Below are 17,681 nucleotides of genomic sequence, written 5' to 3'. Positions count from 1 at the left end.
CCTCCCCACTGTTTCCCTTCTGAAATTTGGCCTGAAGGAAGCACAGCATTGTCACCAATGGAATAGCTTGTCGGGCATGCATGGTTGCCAATGACTGCTGCTCCCTTTTTTTCTTCTTTTTTTTTTGCAAATGGGCCAAGTCTACTGGTGCTGGTTCTGCTGCTATGAAGTAGACTTTAGCTATGGATTTTGGATCAAGGCATAAAGTTTCCTATTTTGGGGGGTGGGGTGGAGCAAGAGGTTGCTACAGGTTGTCACTTTTAACGCGTCAAGAAAGCTCTGTAACAACGACTGATATTTGTGTGGATGTGCTCGTCGATCAATGAGGCCCAAGCTTTCAGTGTAGCATGTATGTTTCTGGGTCTCAGCTTGCCCCTGTGCTTTTGTGTGTTTGTCTGCGATGGAGACTGAGCATTCCTTGGCTGCTTATGGGAGGTAGATACATACATTGATCACATGGCGTACATGCTTGGAATGGCTTGCTGGAGTTGAAACTCAAACCTGCGCCGAGCAACAAGGGCACGCAGTACCGTAACTTCATCCCTCTTCCAGGTCTGTTGACAAGTGCAACAATATTTCCAGTCAATACCCAGCTAAGGGAAGGTCAGCTATTTTTGGGCTGGCCACGCCTAGCGAAGGGAAAGCCTGTCAAGTTCGTTCTTCCATGGAGTGTCCTAAAATAGAAGTCCTCTCCATTCGTTAGGCTGCACTTTAATGGAGCACTAATCAAACCACAGCACAAGTGGGAAACCCATTGAGAAAGATTTTTTAAAAACCCAACTTCTTTCAAGACTTCAGTTCTTTCGGCAGAACATCTGGTCCGGAAATTTAATCCTCGATGTACTGTTTTTCGGGGGAGGTTTCTCTTTCTCACTAAAAGTATATTATAAATCTTTCACATCCATTTTGTAAAAGAACAACAACAAACAAACAAAAAACAAACAAATCAGCAATGAAATTGAAAATCGGGATATTTTTTGGAGGCTTATTTGGAGCTCTCGGAATCTTGTTCTTTTTGGTTGCCTTTGGAACGGACTATTGGCTTCTTGCTACAGAGGTTGGAAGGTGTTCAGAAGGCTTGAATGACACCAGGGTTAGTATATATTTTTATTCCTCTGAATGACATCTTGCAGTTGGACCACAAAGGTGCTTGCTTCTTTCTCACCAGAAATATCTCTTACAAATGAGAAACACTCTGTATAGGTTTCTGTGAGCCTCATCTAAATCCTATTAACGTCCGGGAGATGATATTATGTGATTCTCATTTTGGTCAGTTACGTTTAGAACCAGCAGAGATATTAACCCCCCTCCCCATAAATTTGTAGGCATCTTCAGAAACCTTTATTAACATTTTCCCCCTTATTTCTTACTTGCCTGTATGTGTCTATATTTGCACAGGGAGTAGAGCTCCACTTGGTGAATAGCAATTTACATGTTTCTTTCATACAGGAAGAGAGTGTTACTTTCCACCATGAGGGTTTTTTCTGGAGGTGCTGGTTTGATGGGAATGTCGAAGAGAATGCCCACAGTATGTTAAAGTTTTGGTACAGTAAGTATCCCTCTTTTTGGCAATATAATTTTACTTACCGGTAGAATTGGTGCTTTTATTTAAAGTATGTCTACATTTCCCAAAAGATCACTATTTGTATAATGCCCTGGTTCTTAAAGTGGTGGTCATCATAGATGTTTGCTCACACATTAGGAGCGACAATGCTGTGATGTTTCGCAGCGATCACAGAGGGATCCCTTGGGTGCAATTCTGCAAATGCTTGAACAAGCACATTATTCAAATGTGTTTGCAACAGCTCGTACAAGAGTTCGCACACTGCTGTACTACAGCATTTGTCAACAGCCAGGATAGATGCGGCTGATGGGAATTGTAGTCCAGAACCCTCTGGAGTCCTTTCTGTTAGGGATAATTCAGACTGAAATTCCCAGGTGTCAAAAATTTTATTTATGTATGCTACGACTGTGGCCTGTGTTTTGTTAGCCCCCAAATGGAAAACAGGTGAGGTCCCACTCCCAAAGAAAATGACAACTTAAATTGACAGAATATGTGCAGCTTGCAGACATAACATATAGAATAAGCGAATGAGAAGAACATACGTTTAGAGAAGATTGGAAAACGTTTATTGAATATATGGGAAATAACTGTGTGCAGTTGAAAATTATGGCAGCATTAAGAAGAATTCAGCAGTGTAAATAAGTTTTTGATGGATGTAATAATGGAATATTGAATGGTATAGTTTTTTGTAAAATATGCAGGGATTGATGATATGCAAAATGAATCATGAAAAGAGAAGCAGGGAAGTCATTGATAGCTTAAGGATATAAAAATGAGTACTTTAAATTGTAAAACAGAAAATTTAATATTATATATATATGAATTGTAGTCCAAAATATATGGAGGGCACCAGGTTGGCATAGGCTCTTGCACTTGGTTTTACGTCATTTCGGATGCCTCCGCTTGTTCAAGAGGCTGAACAAGTCGGATAATAAACTTGAATTTGGGTTTACTTTCCTCATGCACCACTCTAGCACAAAGTATATTTGATTTATATTGCAAACGCATAGGCAGGTAGACAGGGTCTTTTTTTTTAGTTTGTACTGCACCTCATTATCCTGGGAGCGTTAAAAATAACAAATCAGGTGGCATGCAGGACAGGACAGATTAAACGACGGCGCATGAGCTGCTTGCAGTGCTTGAGAAGTTCAAGTATGATAGCTATTCATTATTTGGTTGAAATATGCATGGCCCTCCTTTCAATATAACGCGCAAGAACGCTTTGCAATAACATACTTTAGAACCATACAATCAGTAAACAGTAGCAATACTTTAGCCAAACAACAAAACACAGGAACAGCCACTTAGTGCAGGTGTAGCCAATATGAAATAATAATCTGGGTCTTTTGAAACAAATGTTTAAAACAAACACCACTGACTATAGTGGTACCTTGGTTTTCGAACATAATCCGTTCCGAAAGACTGTTCGAGTTCCAAAACGTTCGAAAACTGAAAACTCAAAATGGTAGCCTCAAAACGGAAATCTCACTAAGGAAGCTGTGTTTCCGGTTCGACTTCTGAGGCACATTCAAAAACCGAAGCATTTACTTCCGGGTTTACGGTGTTTGAGTTCCGAAACGTTAGTCAACGGAGACGTTCGAAAACCGAGGTACCACTGGTCCCTCAATGTATGCACTTTAAGGCACATTATATAACAAAAGCCTTCTTAATAAAACATCAGTATCAGTCACAATAGCTACAAAGCTAGGAATTGATATAAACAGTTGGGGAAAGCTGGAAAAGAGGCATGTTTTTAATTGTAAGCAAAAGCATCCAACATCCGTTGCCTGCCCGATGTCCATCGGAGTTTTTTGCACCATGGATGAATCCCTTCTCTGTATCACTGTAAAGATAGACATGTCTAGGCCATGGTATGTCTAACAGGGCTTCCTCTGAAGATTCCAATAAATGCAGGATAGTAGTTTTAATGTGTGTGGTTGCTGTTTTTCAGCGAACCAGTCGCCTACTAAAAACTGCACCCATGCCTATCTCTCTCCGTTTCCTTTCTTCCGAGATGAGCACAATTCAACTGCCTACAACTCAGCAATTAGTAAGTATTTTCCTGTTCACTACTGTGTCAATAGCGCTATCGCTTTCACGACTTGCTCGAGAGCTCTTCTGTTGGAAAACAGAATCCTAGGCTAGCAGGACCATGCTGCAATCTGAGTAAAGCTTAGTTCATGGGTAGGCAAACTAAGGCCCGGGGGCCGGATCCGGTCCAATCGCCTTCTAAATCCGGACCACGGATGGTTCGGGAATCAGTGTGTTTTTACATGAGAAGAATGTGTCCTTTTATTTAAAATGCATCTCTGGGTTATTTGTGGGGCATAGGAATTCGTTCTCCCCTCCCCCCCCAATATAGTCCAGCCCCCCACAAGGTCTGAGGGGACTGCTGAAAATGTTTGCTGACCCCTGGCTTAGTTGATTTCCACCCACTATTTCATATGTTTCAATCAATATAATTTGCCATTGCTGTTTCATTAATGATTGCGATACAGCAGCACCTCCTAAATCTGTGCATTGAAACCGATTCTCATCTACCATAAGCGCTTTAATTGAAAAAAAGTCCTACTTACACCTTGTCCCATTTCTGTCATGTAAGCTTTTGTGCCACATGATTTGATTTGGCGTCATATACTATTTTATAAAATGTGTGTTGTGTTTATACATTGTTGCTGTTTCAAATTGACCTAATCACACCAAGACTTCAGTACTTAAAACATAATTGCATTACCTTTTATTTTAAACGATCCACAGAAATGTAGCTTCCTGACTGTTCTATTGCAGCCTCAAAGGCAGTAACAATTTGTTAACCCATTCTAAATAGTCATGCCTATCTAAAAGAAAATATTAGAAATTTGCTGTTATTTCAATCTTACTTACAGACATTCTTAGGCTGCAAGCTCATTCCCACTTATGTAAGCTCCACCGAACTCATTGGGGCTTTCTTCTGTGTAAAATGTATAGGATTGCAGTGTTCATGATACTTGGGAATCACCACGGCACAGAAATGCTCATCTTTAATTTCTTCATATGGACCAGTCTCATTGTTAACTATGATCTTAAGATTTTCATCACCCAGAGCAATAGTATTAAATAAACGTTCAGATTTTAAATTGCTGTTTTCCAGAGACAATTGAAAATGTGGGGTTCTAAAATTTAGATCTAATATTTGCCATAAGCCGGCACCACCACATATTGAGTCAGTTCACAGTGAAGAAGTAATGCAATTATTATTATTATTATACAGCATTTGATATATTATTATATTATTGGGGCCCTGCATTCTTCTTTTTAGAATCCATTTTCGTGTCCTCAGCTACCCATTTCCCAGGGTACTTTCCAAGACAAGAAGTTTGTGGCAAAGTATTTGTCACCTTTGCTTACAATGTGCGCACACTGAAGATTATATGTGTTCTGAGTGTTAAGCGCTTTGCATTTCTCAGTCTGTTTGCCACTGGTGGATGCTTGGCATTCCATTTCTGTTAAGCGTATCTCCCATTACATCTTTTAATGCTAGCTATAGCATACTCGCCTACTGTCCCACTGAGCGGGACACCCCAAAATTATAAAATCCACACCGGCTTCTGATGGGATCCCGGGATATCCTGCTTTGGTTCCCACAAGAGTGTGGCCCCCAAAGATGCCTGCTTTGGGGGGGGGCATGCTCTCGTGCAAGTCACCTGGCTCCCATGAGAGTGTGGCCACAAAATATACACGTCCTGATTTTCTTCTGTGGGATCTTGGAGGGAGGGTATGCTATGGTGATATGCATTTTAAAATGTCTTTCCCCAACTGGGCATAAAACAAGGACTACAAGTCTTCTAGCCTGACATATATGCTTACTGAAAGGTGAATCCCACTGAATCAAGGAATCTTACTCCCAAGTAAACATAAGCAGGATTGCAGGCCTTATCTGGTGTTATTAATCCCACATGCCTACCCAACTATGATAAAACAGAAACATTATTTCTACCGCTTAAAGTTAGCAGATAATTCTTTTCAGGCTGAAACTGCAGGCAGGAAGCTGAACCTGATAGATCTTCTCAGAAATCTATGCAAATGTGATCCTTCTATAGCTTGCATTTTGCCTTGTGATGTGTGTTGATGTGAAGCATTCCAGATTCTGTATTTGCAAATGGGGAAAAGCCCCCCTTTTTTTTAACCAAGCACCCTTGGTAAATACAGCTGTTTCTGTTAGCTGTGAGCAATAGCAACTGAAAGTTGTGTGCCCCATTCTGGAAACTGCTCTTTGCTTTCAGAGAAGTCCTCTCTGAGATTTTTAGCACATATTGATTGAAGAAATAATTGGTTAAGAGCCAGTCTAGAATATTGTTGTTGTTTTTTTAAATACAGCCATAAAGAACTTTTTTGAACAATCATGAATCCAAAATACAAAAAATCCACTAACTCCTATTTGGTGCTAATAATAATATATTAGTTCTGGGCAGTAATATTTTTCTAGAAAAAGTGGTTCCAGGATTCACCATGAACACCTCCCTCATTCGCTTAGAATGGAAATGGCGCCTACCTGAGAGATGCCGGAATGATATTGCTGTTTGAAATCAAACTTGGGTACAGCCCATTCAGTTCTGTCTTCCTTGTCCTGTCCTGACTCAATTATATTTTTAGCTTTGTGTAACATTGCCAAAGCAAGTGCTGTGACACGATGAAGAAAAATGTTGCAGAGCTAAGTTATGGAAACTATTCTCTGTCATCCTGTTGCAACAACACAAAGTAGCCAGACACGGAATACATAGCCCTGGTCCAATTTCTCTGCTACTTTCCTACACTGCTTTACTTTAGATATTGGAAAAAAATCTGATTTTTAAAAAGTATAGAAGACATACTAGAATATCTGTAAATTTCTGTTTATGTGTGGCAGTGGAAGATATAGTGCATTATGTACCATACTGTTCCTGTAGTCTAAACCACTGAGCCTCTTGGGCTTGCCGATCAGAAGGTCGGCAGTTCGAATCCCCATGGCGGAGTGAGCTTCCGTTGCTCTGTCCCATTTCCTGCCAACCTAGCAGTTCGAAAGCACACAAGTGCAAGTACAGTGGTACCTTGGTTGTCAAACGGCTTGGCTCCTGAACAAATCGGCTCCGGAATGCCGCAAACGCAGAAGTAAGTGTTCTGGTTTGCGAAGGTTTTTGGGAAGCCGAACATCCGACGCAGCTTCCGTGGCTTCTAGTTGAGTGCAGGAACCTCCTGCAGCCAACCGGAAGCCACACTTTGGTTTTTGAATGGTTCTGAGAGACGAACAGACCCCCTTAACGGATTAAGTTCGACATCCAAGGTACCACTGTAGATAAATAAGTACTGCTGCGGCGGAAAGGTAAACGGCGTTTCTGTGTGCTCTGGTTTCCGTCACAGTGTTCCGTTGCACCAGAAGCGGTTTAGTCATGCTGGCCACATGACCCAGAAAGCTGTCTGTGGAATATTGCCTGAGCTCTGCAACCCCAAAGTCGCCTTTGACTGAACTTAACCATCCAGGGGTCCTTTACATTTTACCTTTTACTGTTCCCAGGGATGGATTTCTCAAATGGATTCTTCAGAGAGTTTCTTTTTTGAACAGCAGGGAGAAAATGCATTACTTGCTGATAGATGGGGATAACTATACTACGTAAAAGGTTTCTGTGTTTGCTTTGGTAGAGAAAATTTCATTGCACAACATGCCCCACTCCCCTATGATAATGATAAAAGGTAAAGGTAAAGGGACCCCTGACCATTAGGTCCAGTCGTGACCGACTCTGGGGTTGCGTGCTCATCTAGCATTATTGGCCGAGGGAGCTGGCATACAGCTTCCAGGTCATGTGGCCAGCATGACAAAGCTGCTTCTGGAGAACCAGAGCAGCACATGGAAACGGCGTTTACCTTCCCGCTGTAGCGGTTCCTATTTATCTACTTGCATTTTGACATGCTTTCGAACTGCTAGGTACCTCGACCTAACTAGCACCCCAACTGATGACCAAAGTTTTTATGCAAATAATTTAAACTGTCTAACTAATATATGAAAGATAATTTGTATCAGGTTGTATCCACCTCTGTTTGAAACTTCATCTCCTCCCTCTTGCAGTCCCATGCCCCCCCCCCAATATCTGCTCTGAAGAGTTGTGGATCCTTTTGAGCAGATCTTGGGAAGACTGCAGGAGGCTGCAGGAGGAGGAAAGGAAGAAGACCCATTGTGTGAGTGGATTCAACCCATAGTATTTAAGTACAGTCTCACGATTGCATAGTCACCTGAAGACAACTGATAAATAGCCCAATTTCTACATGCATAGGTGGGCAAATGGTAAAACCTTATAGAAAAAAAATTAAGTTTAATTGGAGTAATATCTTATCCACGTCAAGTTGTCAGAGCAGACAGCAATATATTAACTTATCTCTATCTTGCACTATTCCTGGTAGTTTGAATAAACACGATCAACCAATAAAATTGAATGAAAAGCTCTTACACCATTTAAAGAAGGCATGCTTTGATGAACCATCAATGGAAAAGACTTATAAAGTTGAGAACCTTCGTGGTTCTGGATAATCTAAACCTTAGTGGTGCAAAATAGGCATAAATGGCATGCCCCAAAGTAGAAAGGTTCTCCACATTTGAACCTGCCTACAGTCTTCAGTTTTAATGTCCTGATACCATCTCAGAGCACAATGTTTGTGGGCATCAAGGATTGGGTCTACTCAGCGCCAACCACGTTATGGGCATGTCTGCAGTACCAGTTTAACTTTCATGACTTCAAACAATTGTTTGGTTGTTGTTATTCCTTATGGAATTTTTGTCTGTAGCCACAAATGAAGTTCAACAAGTAGCTGTGAAAAACAATTTGTTCAAAGTAATAAATTCCAGGGTGTGGCAAGGTGTGTGCTTGTCATGCAAGAATATATTTTTATACAATGGAATGACTTACAATGACTCTATATCTATCTATCTATCATCTATCTATCTATCTATCTATCTATCTATCTATCTATCTATCATCTATCTATCTATCTATCATCTATCTATCTAGTTGTTTAATATATATTTTAGAATTATATCTATTTGCAGAATAGTTATAAATGAAGGAAACTAAAGGTCAGTTTATGAAATGAAAATACAAATGTCTGCTTCCATTGAAAATAATATATGCAGTGTGGATTGCTAGAATTCTCATATACTGTAACATTTATGAGACATCTTCAGTCACATATGATTGGTTGAATGAGTATAGGTTGTCTTAGTTCAATGCAATTAATACCAAAACCTGGTATTAAACTGTTTTTGATATCCACTTATTAAACTTAAACTGTCACCTGTGATACATAGGCTTACACTTTCTTGCCTTATCTCCTCCATTTTAGCTCTAGGAAAACAGGCTATAAAATAATTTGTCTAACAAGAAGAATTGATATTCCCCCTTTTACAATGTACAGAACGAATTTATTTCCGCGGCCACGGTCTTTAAAGTGTCTCTGAAAATAGATGTGTAATTAAGCAGCTAAATTATTGTGTTATGAACATTTTGGGGGGCCACCATATGTCACAAAACTCTCAGCCCATTTATCACCAGCTGCTTCCATTAATTCAGCATTGCTTGCCCTTGGCTCAATGAGATTCTGTAGTTTTGCACTTTGAATTGAATAATATACAAAGAACTGAATGGCTATGTGGTAGGCAAATTTGACTTCCTCGTTTGATATATCCCCCCCCCCCCGGTTGTCCTGTTGGTGTTTTCAGTTTCATTTTAAAAACCACACACCAGTGTATCCCCCCCCCCCCGAAATACACAAGCTTCACGAAATCTCTGTGGGGTTTTGTGGGGTTTTTTTTTTAAGGAGGAAGGATTCCGAATCCTTAAACTGGCCCTGTCCTAGGAATGCCCAAATGAGCTTTCTTTCTTGTGTCTGTTTCTACTTTGGTGAACTTGGTTGTTATCTAGCGAAACCGTATAATTATCTAGAAGAATCTTGGCTACAGTTCAGCACACCATTTTATGAACCATTTCCATTCCCCAAGTAAACGGACTTATTAACCGCACACATATACTGTGTACTTATTAACCGTATACACGTATACTTAACATTATTATATTCCAAGATCATCTGATAGGATTTGGCGTTCAAGTCTAATGAAAGACATATGGCGTCTTAGATCACTGAGGCACAGGAAGCCGTGTTAGAATAAATGATCAGCTTTGGTGATGAAGAAAATGAAAATGGGAGGTGGGGGGGGGGACGGGACTTCGTAAAATTGCCTTGTGTTGTAAGGATGTTTTTGAAAAATCCTCTTTCTGTATCTTTCTTACCTTCTTCTGATAACCTCTAGTTTATCGTGGCTTCTGGTCCGTTCTCATGTTGCTGGGAGTGGTCACTGTGGTCGTGGCGAGCTTCTTCATCATCTGCGCTGCACCCTTTGGTAGCCACGTGTTGTACAAAGTAGGGGGAGGCTTTTTCATCACTGCTGGTAAGTGTTAAACGTTTTAATCCGAATTCAACCACCCCTGCTCTTTTTTTAAAAAACAACAACAACAACACAACAACAACAACATTTGCAACATTCGGGCTAGTATTGTGGGTTTGGTTTTCTTTAAAAACAAAACAGAACAAAACAAAAATGCCCATCAAGGGAATTCTGTGTGCTATTTTGGAGGTTTTCTGGCAAAAGGCTCACAAAAGAAAACGGGCACTGGGGAAGAGTTCATGTTGCATCTATGGTTCATTTCAATAGGTCTAGGGCAGGCATAGGCAAACTCCGGCCCTCCAGATGTTTGGGACTACAATTCAGGGATGATGGGAATTGTAGTCCCAAACATCTGGAGGGCCGGAGTTTGCCTATGCCTGGTCTAGGGCATATAATAATAATAATAATAATAATAATAATAATAATAATAATAATGTAATAGAATCTTAGGATAATAGAATTGTAGAGCTGGAAGTGTCATCTAGTCCAGCCTCCTGCAACACATAATAATTTTATGTAATTATATAATACTGTATATGTGTAATCACATATCCCATGGACTGCAAGAAGATCAAACCTATCCATTCTTAAGGAAATCAGCCCTGAGTGCTCTCTGGAAGGACAGATCGTGAAGCTGAGGCTCCAATACTTTGGCTACCTCATGAGAAGAGAAGAATCCTTGGAAAAGACCCTGATGTTGGGAAAGATTGAGGGCACTAGGAGAAGGGGACGACAGAGGACGAGATGGTTGGACAGTGTTCTCGAAGCTACGAACATGAGTTTGACCAAACTGCGGGAGGCAGTGGAAGGCAGGAGTGCCTGGCGTGCTATGGTCCATGGGGTCACGAAGAGTCGGACATGACTAAACGACTAAACAACAACAACATATATAAATTTATTGATTTTATAAGAACAAAACAGAAAAACAGAGAAAACACACAAAATATACACAACAAAACAAAAATGCCAACATAACAATAAAAGAAAAATATCAAATCAATCTTATATCACAGTCTTTATCGACTTCCTCCATTCCTTCCCTCCTACGTTTCTTTATATTACTACCTTAGTACTTTCCAAATCTTGACTCCAATCTTTTTAATAATTATCTAAACCTGTTAATACTCTTAATGACTTATCAATACTATATATCTTTTATACTTTCTCAAAATACAATTCTATTCTAATTAAATCTTAAAATTCAATATAATAATAACACTTGACTAAATCTCAATACATAATAAACTAAACTAACAATCTTCTGCAACCTCCTTTTCGCGGTTGTTGACTTCGGAAGTCGAAACCTTCGGAAGTCGAAGCATTCGCATGTCGAGGTATGACTGTACTTGAAACATTTCCACTGAGATCCTCTAGCCATGGCATTTAATGGAATTTACATTCTGAGTTTACCTGTACAGAAGTGTGCTGCAAGTCTCATGTATGGGGTGCAAATCACCAATACCCTAAAGCCAAGCACAAATTCCCACAAGAGGTAATGATGGCCACCAACTTGGATGTCTTTGCAAGAGGGTTGGACAAGCTGGTGGACAATAAAGCTATCCATGGCTACTAGCCACAACAGCTGTGTTTTACCCCAACCGTTGGAGGTACTTTGCCTCTGAATACCAGTTGCTGAGAATCAGAGATGGAGAGGACGCTGTTCTGCTCAGATCCTTCCTTCAGGCTTCCTGTGGACATCTGGTTGGCAACCATAGCTGCCAAGTCTCCTGTATTCCCCGGGAAACCCCCGTTTTTCCAGCTGTCCCCAGCCGAAAAAATAGATTCCCCCCCCGGTTTATTCTGGTGCGGCGGCCATTTTGGAACTGGGCGGAGCATGCTCAGAAGCGACTTTTGATGCTGCTTTGCCCAGTTCCAAAATGGCCACAGCGCGACTTCTGGTGCGGTGGCCATTTTGGAACAGGGCAGAGAAGCATCAAAAGTAGCCTCTGAGCATGCTCCACCCAGTTCCAAAATGGCGGCAGCGCTACTTCCGGCCTGCTACTTCCGGTCCAGTCCCTTATTTCTCAGGCCGGAACTTGGCAGCTATGTTGGCAAGTGTGCTAACAGGATGCCGTTGGCCTCATCCTGCAGGGCTTTTCTTATGTTCTTGTGTTCAGAGTGTAGACTTGAGTTGGCAGCAAAGGACCTTCAACCGTACAAGTCTTCTGAGGTCGGTGCAAAAATGCCTGCTTCGGTTTCCGTTCCTTGCCTGCTGTTCCCTAGGCCTGTTCAGCCACTTGTTTGTGGAACACTTTGGTTCCTTCTATTGGTCTCTATCATTACAGAGACAGCTGTGCAGATGGTTCCCCCCCCTTCTCCTTTTGCTACTAAGCTCATGCTAAATTACACCCTCAGATTTTCTGCCAGCCTCTCGCTGCAGTAACTTGGATCTTACGAAAAAGTCTCAACAGCGGAACTTCTCGGTTATTGACTCGCGTAGAGAAAGTATCAATATTACGTAGCCCGACGACACCCGCAGTGGGAGCAAAGTCTGCGAGGTAAACCTGTGAGCAAAACAATTGCTTACAAATCAGCATAGTTCTACATTTACCAGCGGCGCCCGCCTGAGGCTCCTGTCACTCTATACAGCACCTGTTGACTTCTTGTCTGTGCAATGGAAGCTTTGTGCCATAAACAGCCATTCACGGCTGACGAGCAAAAGACATTTTGCTATGCAGGAAGAATAAGGGAGGCCTGAAAATTGCTCTTGAATTCCTAGGCATATTTAAAGGTTCTGCAATCTGCATTCTTTTTCTCTTCCCGCAATGAGCAGAAGTGTTTGTGTGTGTGTGTGTGTGTGTGTGTGTGTGTGTGTGTGTGTATGAAACAGATTAAAAAGAATAAATGTTAATGGCAGAAATGACTGACCTCCGAGGAGCCTGGGTCTTATCTCATTCCACAGTGCTGTGTATCAAACATGGGCCTACTTTAAAAATAAAATAGGAAAATAGAAAAGGCATGGGGAGAGGGGGAAAAAAGAGAATGAAAGTGCTTATTTATCCTAATCTCTCTGAGACATATATTTTACGTTTTAAAAATAATTGCCCCCAGTTGCTTGTGATTTACTGCAGCTTTTTTCTTTTTTTAAAATCCTTTTTGACTAAACAACAGATATTTGTGCCCCAAGCAAAGGTCTAACAAGCTGAAAACGAAGAAATATGTTTGCAGCCTGAAATGTTTCTAAAAATGCTTGCTTCTTGAAGTTGATGGCAGGGATGAGGTTAATCTCAGCCACTGGGCTCGACAACACGGCCCTTTCTGACAATTGTCAGCGTAAGAGGCTGAGAACAGCCTTCCCAAAATAAATACATTTCGTTTGACACGTCCCGCTTCATAATGAACTGACATTGCAATTAGACTTGCAGTAGATCCTCTCCTGCCTTTCAAAGCATGATAAACGTTCTGAAAGAAGAAAGGCAAGAAAGAAAGAAAGAAAGGCAGGCAAACAGAGATAGCTTAAGGTTACAGGAAGCGGCTTCAGGAAGTTATGATGTGACTGAATGCTAGTTCCTAAATAGTAGTTTTACAAAGATGACACTGGATGCATGTCTGGTGGGATATGACCCTATCACATGTGCGCTTGCTCTGTATGGCACTTCATCTGAACTCTGCTCATGTCCATATTCGTCCCTATTCACCACATTTTCCCCCAACTTTCAATGCTATTGAGGACACACCGATATCAAGCTAATTGTGGGATGCAGTTTGACAGTGACTTATTGCAAACCTGCATGTGTGCAGGCTCCCAGAGAGATGATCGTGGCTGCCGTTCTCCTCCTCCAGTGTGGTGTAGTGGTTAAGAGCGGTAGACTCGTAATCTGGTGACCCGGGTTCGCTTACCCACTCCTCCACATGCAGCTGCTGGGTGACCTTGGGCTAGTCACACTTCTCTGAAGGCTCTCGGCCCCACCCACCTCACAGAGTGTTTGCTGTGGGGGAGGAAGGGAAAGGAGAATGTGAGCCGCTTTGAGACTCCTTTGGGTAGTGATAAAGCAGGATATCAAATCAAAACTCTTCTTCTTCCTTTGGTGCTCTTGTTGCTGTGCTGCCATGAGCTAAGCGATGGTTTGGCTTCGGGCGGCCTCTGAGCATGGGTGCCACACAAACCACTAGCTGTGAGGAAGTTTTGTTCTTGGCTTTGCAGCTCATGGTTTGTCTGGTGGAGAGAAACCATTTGTGCTAAGGCTTGGTTTGGCTTAGTGTTAGGGGGAAACCCGACCATTGTCCTTCACTGGATATACCAAGCATTTCTCAAGCAAACTTAGCCATCATATATCTTTACTAAAACTTATATTTTCCCTCCTTCCTTCAGGTATTGTCTTCACATTGGTGGTAGTGCTTTACGTCATCTGGGTCCAGGCAATGGCTGATCTTGAAAACTATGTGAATATGAAGAAAACAGACTGTCCTGGTTTTTCCGTCTATGTGCGTTATGGCTGGTCTTTTATACTGGCTCCAGTTGGAATTTTTTTTACCATGTTTTCAGGAATGCTGTTTCTACTGGTAGGGCGTACAATTTATCTGCACTCCGATTAATCAGATGTCAGCTGTTTGAAATGTTGGAATTATGGCGAGGTTTTGCTGAAAAGCTATTTTTATACATTATCCCTCTTATATCCGTGTGTTTGCTGGTGCTATTCTAGATCTGCTTACGTAGTTAATGCAATCCCATGCATATCTACTCAGATGTAAGTCCTACTGAGTTCAGCGAAGCTTATATCCAGGTATGTCCTTATAGGATTTGCGGTCTCAGTTATATATCCTTGTCATAAAGGAATAGTGACATAAATGAGACTGTTCAAATTCCTTCAGATCCTGATGAACTGCATGCAACACATGAGATATTTTGCAACTTCACATCTCTGTGTTGAACGCACTGTGGGACAGATAAAAATATGAAATGATTCATATAAGAATTTTGGCTTATGGCCAATTCAACCATTATCATCTTAATGAAGGAATATGCAATGAAACCACACCTCCTGCTCATATATATTAGCCACAGAAGAAGGGAATGGGCAGCACAAGCTGTAGATCACCCTTCCAGTAGTCGCCTAGCATTCACCTTGTGCCAATGTGCCATTCTTTTCAGCAAGGCCAGAACTCTTGCCCCTTGCCTGCCACAAATCTAGCTTCTTCAAGTGACAGTGCTTGGCTCACCTTAACAATAGCTACTTTACAATTGTATTCCTCCATCCTCAGAGTCTCCTTCCAAGGGGAAGGTCTGTGTGCTTCGATAGGAATCGTCATGGTCGGTAAGTGAGGTGCAAGCTGGCTAGGTTTGCGATGAGCGCAGGATCTGGTCATGGCAAGGCAACGGGAAAGTGAATGCTGTAACTCCCATCTGCAAGCAACTGCATTGCTTCCTGGAAGAATGAAGCCTATTCCCATCTCCCTGTGGATAACCTAAGCAAAAGTAAACTTGGTCATGTGTGTTCCCTCATTAGGAAAAGAAATGTGTGAATTAGTCCTGGTTCTGCTTATGCAGAACAAAGCAAGTGTCCACAGAATCCCTTAATCCCTCGTTATTTCTTCTTTCGGTATTTGGCATTAGCTTTAATATGAACAAATATTTCTGCTCTTAAAAATAGAGTGCAGTTGCCCATGCATTGCTTCAGCCAATGTGGCAGTAGTACAGAGGGCCAGGTCACTGAATTAGTGCTGTGATGCTGCTATGAATATGGAACTGTTTGTATGCTTTCATGTGGTCCAAGTCATAAACAATCAGTGTAATGGAACTGAGAAGTTTATGGATCATTTAGTTCAGTTCTCTGCAATAGCAGATTCCTCTTTGCCCCCTGAGCTTAACAACAATACATGCTTTTCTGTTGTCTGTTATATATAATTTTTGCTTCCCTCTGTACTTTATGGTTTGACTTGTTTGGCCAAGTCATCTTGACTAGTGTCCATCAGTCACCTTCTTGCAGCCAGCCTGCTTTCTACTTTTGACATACAAGGAAATCTGGGAACCATGCAACGGATATGTGAAATCTCACAATGTGAAAAGGGTATCTGAAACCTGCTGACAATGTGAGAAGCTTGCCACTCCCACCATACATGGATGCTTGGACCTCTGAAGAAGCAGGAAGTGTGGTTATGTGTGCCCTGCCTCCCCCCCCAATTTTTCCCTCGTCTGACACTTTTGCCACCTTTTTAATTTCCCATGATGCTTCTGGTGTAGCACTCTTCTGGGGCATTGAGAGAAATTTAAAGGCTGACTAGGCCTTGTTGTTCAGTGGGCTGCCATTGCAAGCCCACCAGGGCCCACTGACAGGGAAGGCGACCCACCAGAGGCTACGTACTTTGTCCAAAGAGGAGTCATGCTTGCTGTGTTGAGTGCGACTACATGGCCCTGTATACCTGAAGGAGCATCTGCACCCCCATCGTTCACTGAGGTCTAGCTCCGGGGTGCTTCTGGCAGTTGCCTCACTGAGAGACGTGAGGTTACAGGGAACCAGGCAGAGGGCCTTCTTGGCAGTGGCGACCACCCTGTGGAATGCCCTCCTATCAGATGTGAAGATGATACAACCTTTAGAAGACATCTGAAGGCAGCCCTGTATAGGGAAGATTTTTAATGTGTAATGTTTTATGATGTTTTTATATATGTTGGAAGCCGCCCAGAGTGGCTGGGGCAACCCAGTCAGATAGGCGGGATACAAATAATAAAATTATTATTATTATTATTATTATTATTATTATTATTATTATTATTTGCTCCCTTCAAATTCTGATAACTGATAACCCACTTGATCAAAAAAAAATCTCCTGGCAGTATGCAAATAAAATGTATGATGATGTACAATATGACTTACTTATAAACAAATTTGTGGAAGTCCTGTGACCCAGTCCAGGAATTCCACGCAGCTCCATTCCTCGGTCTCCCAAGAGCTTATTCCCTTTGAAGTGACTGGGGAATCTCGATGTCCAGAAGTTCTATTTGTGTCTATCAGAGCCAGAGAGAGAGAGAGAGAGAGAGAGAGAGCGAGCTTCAGATCCTCATCAGCTTTATATTTATTGCATGATCTGTCCCAGGAGGATGGGATTAACAACTCACAAGTCTGCCAAATACACATCCAAATTCACACAGATTTTTCAGACTCCTTCTTTCAGCAATACATGATGACTGGATACCTTTAAACATATAACTATATGATGTGTTTTTATGTAAAAATGGCTTGATATGTTCTACTTTTTTAAGAAAATAAAAAGTTAATTAAGAAAAGATCAGCACAAAGGAAGCTTTCTTCCCCATCACTCCCTCCCGCCAACCCATGAAGTTGAATTCCATTATTTTAGCGCACTCTGTCATTTGCTTCTCTGTGTACTTTGTTAATTTTAGTTGTTATGCTTATATTCTATCTTACCCCCCCCCCCCCATGAATTTCCAGGTGGTGTCCAGTGTTTCCAAGCCATCTCCTGTTCAGTGACTGGCCACATCTAGACATACAGCACAATTCAAAGTGTTGATGTTGATGTTTAAAGCCCTAAATGACCTCAGCCCTGTATGCCTGAAGGAGTGTCTCCATCCCCATTGTTCAGCCCAGACACTGAGGTCCAGCTCTGAGGGCCTTGTGGTAGTTCCCTCACTGTGAGAAGTGAGGTTACAGGGAGCCAGGCAGAGGGCCTTCTCGGTAGTGGCCTCCCATCAGATGTAATGCCCTCCCATCAGAT

At 41.8% G+C, this 17,681-nt stretch overlaps 1 protein-coding gene across 1 annotated transcript; it reads left to right on the top strand.

Moving 5' to 3' along the window:
- The first annotated feature begins 321 nt into the window (after positions 1 to 321).
- Positions 322 to 16,702, top strand: TMEM182 (transmembrane protein 182). Its single transcript, XM_035115314.3, has 5 exons — positions 322 to 1,093; positions 1,450 to 1,549; positions 3,516 to 3,614; positions 9,876 to 10,013; positions 14,323 to 16,702. The coding sequence occupies exons 1-5, from the start codon at positions 953 to 955 to the stop codon at positions 14,544 to 14,546; spliced, it is 702 nt and encodes a 233-aa protein (XP_034971205.1). The 5' UTR covers positions 322 to 952; the 3' UTR covers positions 14,547 to 16,702.
- Positions 16,703 to 17,681: the final 979 nt, after the last annotated feature.

Source organism: Zootoca vivipara, chromosome 4 (assembly GCF_965207765.1).
Source record: "Zootoca vivipara chromosome 4, rZooViv2.hap1.1, whole genome shotgun sequence".
Lineage (NCBI taxonomy): Eukaryota > Metazoa > Chordata > Lepidosauria > Squamata > Lacertidae > Zootoca > Zootoca vivipara.
This window is presented reverse-complemented; position numbering and strand designations above follow the sequence as displayed.

Bases quoted from the DNA above. Each gene is read 5' to 3' on its own strand.
- TMEM182 (XM_035115314.3), top strand. From the start codon at position 953: ATGAAATTGAAAATCGGGATATTTTTTGGAGGCTTATTTGGAGCTCTC. The intron at 1,094-1,449 runs GTTAGTATATAT...TCTTTCATACAG, and splicing joins AAGGCTTGAATGACACCAGG to GAAGAGAGTGTTACTTTCCA. The intron at 1,550-3,515 runs GTAAGTATCCCT...GCTGTTTTTCAG, and splicing joins TATGTTAAAGTTTTGGTACA to CGAACCAGTCGCCTACTAAA.